General features: G+C 53.1%; 1 protein-coding gene across 1 annotated transcript; it reads left to right on the top strand.

Moving 5' to 3' along the window:
• Positions 1-5068: 5068 nt before the first annotated feature.
• On the top strand, positions 5069-7636 carry LOC112580657 (disintegrin and metalloproteinase domain-containing protein 20-like). The gene has a single exon (XM_025270785.3). It carries the CDS (start codon positions 5209-5211, stop codon positions 7399-7401), a length of 2193 nt encoding a protein of 730 aa, XP_025126570.2. The 5' UTR covers positions 5069-5208; the 3' UTR covers positions 7402-7636.
• The last annotated feature ends 231 nt before the right edge of the window (positions 7637-7867 follow it).

The following is a 7867-nucleotide window of genomic DNA, read 5'->3' on the forward strand; positions in this document are numbered from 1 at the left end:
ATTTAACCAAGCAGAGGAGAGACATGTGCACTGAAAACTACAAAACCTAAGACAAAACATAAAACACAGAAAAAATGAGACTCCATGCGTGTTCAGTTGTAGCTAACCTTTCAGATGCCCTGGACTGTAGCCCGCCAGGCTTCTCTGTCCATGGGATTTTTCAGGCAAGAACACTGGAGTGGGTTGCCATTTCCTCAGGCAGGGCATCTTCCTGACCCAGGGACCCTATTTCTCCTGACAGTCTTGACTGCAGCCGAGGCCCCGTGGAGCCTCCCCTCCTGCATCTCCTGCACTGATGGGCGGGGTCTTTGCCGCGCACGTCACCTGGTGCTCACACATCTGAGCTCACAGATGGAACAGCTTCTCCACATTGTAGGACAGCAAGGCTTCCCGAATCACTAACATGACCAGTGAGGAGCAGAAAGCCACTGAGTAAGAGGGCAGGGTTTCCCTTAGGGCTGATGGGAGCCCTCAGGACCCAGAGCGAGGAGGTGGCTGCTCAACTGTTCGGTGTCAAATGGTTAGTTTCATGACATGTGACGTTTCCATCCACTAAAAAGAAAAGATTCCTAGATGACCCTTCAGGGTTCCATAGCTCGTTCTTCTATTCTTCCCATGCACGTGTGGACCACGGGCGGCCCACTCTTCCTCTGGGAAAGGACACCGTGCTTGCCTCCAGTTCCAGCAGTCATGGATGAGGCTGCTCCAGCCGTTCGTGTGCAGTCCCGTGTGGACGTGTTTCGGTTCACTCAGAGGCACTAGAAGCATGCTTGCCGATCTCAGGAGAAACCTGCTGATATTGCTCAGTTGCTAAGTCGGCTCTGTGAACTGCAGCATGCAGGGCCATTTGTCCTCCACTGCTACTGCTAAATCACTTCAGTCGTGTCCGACTCTGTCCGACCCCATAGACGGCAGCCCAGCAGGCTCCCCCGTCCCTGGGATTCTCCAGGCAAAAACACAGGAGTGGGTTACCAATTCCTTCTCCAATGCATGAAAGTAAAAACTGAAATTGAAGTCACTCAGTTGTGTCTGACTCCTAGCGACCCCATGGACTGAATCCCACCAGGCTCCTCCATCCATGGGATTTTCCAGGCAAGAGTATTGGAGAGGGTTGCCATTGCCTTCTCCAGCTACCTCAGGTCCATTGAGTTGGTGATGCTATCTAACCACCTCATTCTCTGCCAACCCCTTCTCCTTCTGGCCTCAATCTTTCTCAGGATCTGGATCTTTTCCAATGAGTCAGCTCTTCACATCAGGTGGCTAAAGTAGCAGAGCTTCAGCATCATTCCTTCCAATGAATACCAGGGTTGATTTCCTTTAGGATTGACTGGTTTGATATCCCTGCTGTCCAAGACACTCTCAAGAGTCTTCTCCAGCAGCACAGTTTGAAAGCATCAATTCTTTGGTGCTCAGCCTTCTTTATGGAAAATGGTAACCCACTCCAGAGTTCTTCCAAGATAACCTCACAAATAGTATGAAAAGGGTAAAACTGTGTTACCTTTCTTCGAAACTGCCACACTGCCTGCCGAGGTGACTGGATCAACCTTCTTTCCACCAACAATGATGAGCTTTTCCATTGTCCTCCTCACTGAACAGTGGGCATTGCAAGACTGGTGGGTTTTAGCCATTCTAACAGTATGGCTAAACAGTGGCCCTGCGAGTGAGGAGAGCTCTTAGGGAGGGTCTGGATTTTCTCTGGTCCTGATGCTCTCAGACATCTCTCCTCCATACCTGTGGAGATGGATCCTCTCTCTCCTGAAAATCCACTGCACTGTGACATTCACAGAAGGGGAGTGGTCCCACAGAAAGCACAGGTCTCGTTACAAGCACGGGGTTCCAGACCCCCGGCCCACCACAGAAGGTCTGCCTCACACACACCAGAATGGGCCGAGAGGCCCTCCCAGCCCCAAGGGCCCCTCCGTGATGCTCACAGGTCAAGCTGTCACCTCAGTAGAAGCCCGGGTGGTGGGATGATGGAAGGATGATGAAGCCCCCTCTGCCTTTGGAAATGCATGTGGTGCAACATGCAAGAGTCCCTGTTTCCAGTATGCTGTCCTGTGGAACCTGGAGGGGCCAGCTCAGGGTGAGTGTGAGAGACACGCCCCGATAGACCCCCATCCTCCTCCACTCTGGCTCTGGCCATGTCCAGAGAAAGGGCTGGAGGTCAGTGGGTGCCAGAACAGCATGGCCAACCCTGGCTGGCAGAGGCAGTGGCCACAGGAGTCCTGGAACAACGTCCACTTCTTGGGAATATCCCATTACACTCTCCCCTTTTCCATCAGGCAGCAGGCAGGCCACTCTGTGGGCGCTCCCATGGCCCTGCCTCAATGGGCCCAGCCAGGATCCCCAGGAGGCCACCCCGGCACCTGTGCACTCCCCACACTGCATCTGCTCCCTGACAACACCTCACACACAGCGTCTCTGCTCAGGGGGCAGGTGACCGGTGTCAAGCCTTCTGGGCCAGCACTTCGGTCCTTGTAGGTCAGGAGCACCCTCTCAATCACCCCCTCTGGAGAGGGGGACCAGCTCCCTTGTACAGGATTCCTTCTAGCCCAAGAAAGGATCTACAGGACTATTCCCCTCACCCCAGCACCCCCAACTTCTGAATAATGACAGCTTCTGTAAACCACGTGTGCAGGGGACGTAGGAGCTGGTGATGCCCCTGGTGCCCACATGCGTGTGCTCCACGTGTTCTCCACACCAAGCCCTGATGTCCCCACCATTACTGCGGGGACCACACTGCCAGAGGGAAGGGGACCCTGTGTATGGCAACTGCAGGTCTGGCTTAGGTGCTGCCCTGCTGTGGCCCCCTCAGAAATCCCAGGGGTCCCTGGCCTTTACTGGCTCTCCTGCCACCTGTGGGCATGTGATGTTTGCCTCCTTCTAAGGTTGTGCCTGTTTCCTCCCCAGCCCACACTCAGGAGGCTGACACGACCTCAGGAGACCCATGGAGCCAACTGGGCTGCTACATACAGCCAGAATGAATACCGATCCTTTTCACACCCAACTCGAGAGCTGCCCTTATCCCTGGTGGAGCCTATTGGTCAGCAGGTGTCCTCCCACACTCTGAAGAAGACAGGGTGTAGGTACAGAAGGGTGGAAATAGTGGCCGGGTACATCACATCTAAGCCGAGTGAACTTCCTGAGACTCCTGTCTTCTGTTGTTGTCTCTGGGGCTGATGCTCCACATGGAGGACCATCCAGATGGGGAAGATGGAGACCCTGTGGACAGTAGGAGCCAGGCTCCACGGCATTGGCAGCCTTTTTCTGATTGACAGCTCATCTCCAATTGCACATGTCAGGGACTCGGAATACCTCAGGGCTGCCAAAGCACTGTTGACCCAGTTATCACCACAGAACTTCCCAGGCGCACACTGGCTGCCAGAGCCTGCACAACCCACACCCTGTGTTCCTGCAACCAAAAACAGCAGGCCCAGAAATCAGAGATGCACCTTCCTGTGACATCGTCCCTGGCACGCGCCTCCCAGTGACAGCCGCTGCTGTGCAGGGCTGAAGGCACATGCAGTGCTCTGTCCTCTACAGTATCCAGCAGGTAAAAGCAAACACCATCCCCACCTGCAGGAAGTACTCCCTCTGACCGTTTCTGCAAATGGTGAAGAGGACCTGAAGGAGTCTGTGACTCCCCCAGGATGACAGCAGGCACTGACACTGAATACAGAGCCAAGAGGAAGGGGGCAGGGCTCCCAAGCATCAGGGCCCAGAGACATCCCAGAGCCCACCCTCCTTCTGCTCTGCTCGCCTCATCACAGGCCGATGCGCTGAGGGACAGGAGTCAGGGCCACGAGTAGCGGCCTTACTGGCAGAGCCAAGAGACAGAGCAGAGGGCTGACGAGAGTCCTCCCAAACTGTGTGGCCTGGAGTTTGACTCCTGTTTCTCTTACAGTGCAGAGACCGGGAGGTGAGGAGGTCAAGTGCTAAAGTGCTAAGGGCCACAGGCTGCTGCAGACACTTCATGCTTCCAGCCAGATTCTGAATGGAGGGCTCAGGTTCTCATCCCCTGCAGCCATGCCCAGCGGGGCTTGGCCAAGGGTTTCCTGTGAGCTGACTCTCGGGCAAGGGGGCAGGGTTCAGGAGACAGCCACTGCGTGGGCCACCTCCCTGTAGCAAGCAGCTTGCATTCAAGGCAACAGAACACAGACGTGAAAGGGAAGGAGCCAGATCCGACCTGAGTCAGATTGTTCTCTCCCAAGACAACAAGGGAAAAAGAAAACAGACCAACGAGCAAAATGCAGCAGAGGGCACCCTCTGTTGATACAGAATTCTCATATTACAGATGAAAGTGAAATCTTGCTTTTGATTCTGCCCTGTGAGTGAGTTTCTGTCCTCTGTGGATGGCTACAAAGTGGTGTAAAACAGCCTGAAATACTTCCTCGCTCCCCGAGGGTACCATGCGGCCCCTGGGTCCACAGAGGTACAGGCGAGAACCATCCCCTGCCGGGAAAGACCCACACAGAAGGACACGAAGGTCACCCGGGGGCTCGCAGTCAGTCCTGGTTTCTGGTCTCACCAGCCGGGGTCAGCAAGAATCATAGAGAGCGTCCCAGAGGAGAGTGGGGAGCCTGCTCCTCAGGGGGCCTAAACGAAGTCCAAGCAAAAATCAAGAGAAACACGTGGTTTGCAAGTGACCTACCTGCTAATCGGAATGAGACACACCCAATTATGAACTTTTAAAACACTTTCAACACCTACAAATGTTAAGTGACGTGAGCAGTGTCTGGTTCCAATCGCCAAAGTAGAAGGAAGTGGTGCTCACAGGAGGGAAAAGAGGCCTGTCCCGGAGGGGGCCTGGCAGCTCCAGGGGGCACAGCGGGGGCCTGTGAGCCGTGTTTCAGATGTATGTGGGGCGTGCAGACCACTGGAAGAAGGACTGGACGTATGGAGTGGAGACAGGCCTCTGCTCCCTTCCCCTGCCCCTCCCATGCCACCCTCGTGGACACAGCCTCCCCCCTGCCCAGGTCAGCCCCGCTGAACTGATGACCAGGCTTGCCCAGGGCCTCGCCCTGTGACTGTGACTCAGTCTCTGCAGATGACCCGCCCAGGGCTGGACGCTGGCAGCCCCGGCACCCTTTGTTCTCTATCAGTATCTCCTCTGACGGCAGTGGCCTCAGCACGCGGCTCAGACCTGGCTTCTCTGCGGGGCCTCGCCTTCTCTGTCCTCGCTGGCAGACATCCCTGAGCAGTGCCCCCATGCCGGCAGAGGGCTGGGTCTCCCTGAGGGCAGCCCTCTGGCTGCTCGGGCTCTGTGCAGTGCTGGCCCCTGTCCAGTGCTCTCCGGACCGTCCCTCATGGCGCTACATCTCCACGGAGGTGGTCATTCCCAGGAAGGAGCTGCACCAAGGCAAGGGCGCCCAGGTGTTGGGCTGGCTCTCCTACAGCCTGCGTTTTGGGGGACAGAGGCACGTAATCCACATGCGGCGCAAGAGGCTCCTTTGGCCTGGATACCTGATGATGACTCAGGATGACCAAGGAGTCCTGCAGACGGACCACCCCTTTCTCCCTGAAGACTGCTACTATTTTGGCTACCTGGAGGAGATCCCTTTCTCCACGGTCACCATAAACACGTGCTATGGTGGTCTCCAGGGTTATATGAAGTTGGATGACCTCACCTACGAAATCAGCCCCCTCAAGCATTCTCGAAAGTTTGAGCACACTCTTTCTCAGATGGTGGCAGATGCCAGCGCAATGGGACCGATGCACAGACCGGGGTATGAGGAGGAAAGGGACCCTCTGCTCTCTCCAGCAAACATCACCGCAGCCCCCAGGATGTCTAGTAAGCTGTATATGTTCCATGAAGCACATATGAAAGGAGTATTTCAGTCTACTAATGCATTTTACAGAACCATAAACAATGTGTCAAAAACTGTTCAGTACATGGTGGATGTGGGCAATATCATTGATGCAATTTATCGAGGTCTTGAGATAAGGTTTTATATTGGCCTCGTATATGTTTATAATGTTAGGGACCCAGTCAGCACTGCGTCTCTCAGACCACAGAGTGCATACTTCCAGTTCTATTCAAGAACCTTATATCCTGCTTTTAAACCACATACAGCTATAGTCTTTAGCACAGTTGAACCACCTGATGGTGCCTATGTTCCAAACCTGTATAGTTTCTGCCATCCAGCTAATTTGGTGCCAATTGCTACATCGGGGAAAAATACCCTAATTGTGGCTCTCTACTTGTGCTTTCTAATTGGCAGAAGTATTGGTCTGTATTACGACTACCCAGACTGTGTTTGCCAGAGAAGGACCACCTGCGTTATGAATGGCTACCAGTCACTGACTGATGCTTTCAGTAACTGCTCCTATGGGCATTTACAACATATACTTATGCGTGATAGAAGCGCTTGTATGTATCTCCCTGAGCTGGAATATTACAATAGATCGATGACACACGAACGTTGTGGAAACAAAGAAGTGGAAAATGAGGAGCAATGCGACTGCGGCTCCTTCAAGGAGTGCTACAGCAACCCATGCTGTAGCAACCTCTGTTCTTTCACTGCTCCCAGTATTTGTGACGCAGAATCATGCTGCACAAACTGCACATTCTCCAAGCCCGGGACACTCTGCAGACCCATCCGGAGTATGTGTGACCTTCCTGAGTACTGCCGTGGGATAAGCAAGACCTGCCCTAGAGATGTTTTTATGCAAGATGGAACGCCGTGTGGTGAAGAAGGGTACTGCTTTAAAGGAAGCTGCACTGACCGCAGTGTGCATTGCAGAGAAATCTTTGGTAGAGGGGCTTTGAATGCTCCGAATCAATGCTATAATTTAAATAGAAAAGCTTACCGATTTGGATTCTGTAGAAGAACATCTTGGTCTATCAACTTTATAGGTTGTTCGCTGCAGGATCTGTTGTGTGGAAGGCTGCAGTGCACCAATGTCAGTTTTCTGCCTCCGCTGCAGGAACACGTTGGATTTCATCAAACTCATATGTCAGAGGCCTTGTGTTTTGGGCTGGACCTACACCGTGGGCAAGGAGCAGTTGACTATGGCCATGTGAGAGATGGTTCCCTCTGTGCTCCTGGAACGTACTGTTTAAACACCTTCTGCAACGGTTCTGTTAGTCACATGGAGTATACGTGTTTCCCTCAGAAATGCAACTCCAGAGGAGTTTGCAACAGTGAAGACAACTGCCATTGCCACCTGGGCTGGGCACCTCCGTTTTGCCAAACAACAGGTTATGGAGGGAGTGAAGACAGCGGACCCCCTCCAAGACTGTTTCGATCGGTACCATATGACGAAACAATTTTAGTCTATGTGAGACTGGTGTTCGGTCGCCTGTATGCCTTTATAGCTGCTGTCCTCTTTGGTGTGGCCACAAATGTAAAAACTATCCATACCAGCAAAATTAAGGAAGAGACAGTGCATCCTGTGTAAACCAGCCTCCTGACCCCTGTATAACTGCAGGGGAGGTAGGAGGAACTTCTGAGAAGGAATCAGTGATAGACAGTAAAGCTGAAGTCTGCAGCAGACAGGGGTGGGGGCAGGTATCAGGAGGATCAGCCTTCTCACAACAGGTCTCTTCGATAGGCCGCTGATCAGAACTCTGAAATAAATCTTGAAAAGCATACATAGGTGTCCTCTAATATCTTGTATTCCTAAGAGCCCAAACTGAGCCTGAGACTGGTCAGGAGAGACCTGAGTCAGCAACTGGTTCTTGACCCAAAGTTGCTGGTCCCGGTGTTAACAACCCCTTTAGGGGCAACTTTATTGGGGATTTCTACAAATCAGTGCTCTTGAACACTGAAGTTTTCCTCATCTCCTAGGTACCTTCTCTTTTGCCAAACCCAAACTGGATTCAGGGTAGTCAAGGACTACTCCCAGTCGAGGACTACTCACGCAG

Source organism: Bubalus bubalis, chromosome 20 (genome assembly GCF_019923935.1).
Source record: "Bubalus bubalis isolate 160015118507 breed Murrah chromosome 20, NDDB_SH_1, whole genome shotgun sequence".
NCBI lineage: Eukaryota > Metazoa > Chordata > Mammalia > Artiodactyla > Bovidae > Bubalus > Bubalus bubalis.

Coding starts and splice junctions, on each gene's coding strand:
- LOC112580657 (XM_025270785.3), top strand. CDS start 5,209: ATGCCGGCAGAGGGCTGGGTCTCCCTGAGGGCAGCCCTCTGGCTGCTC.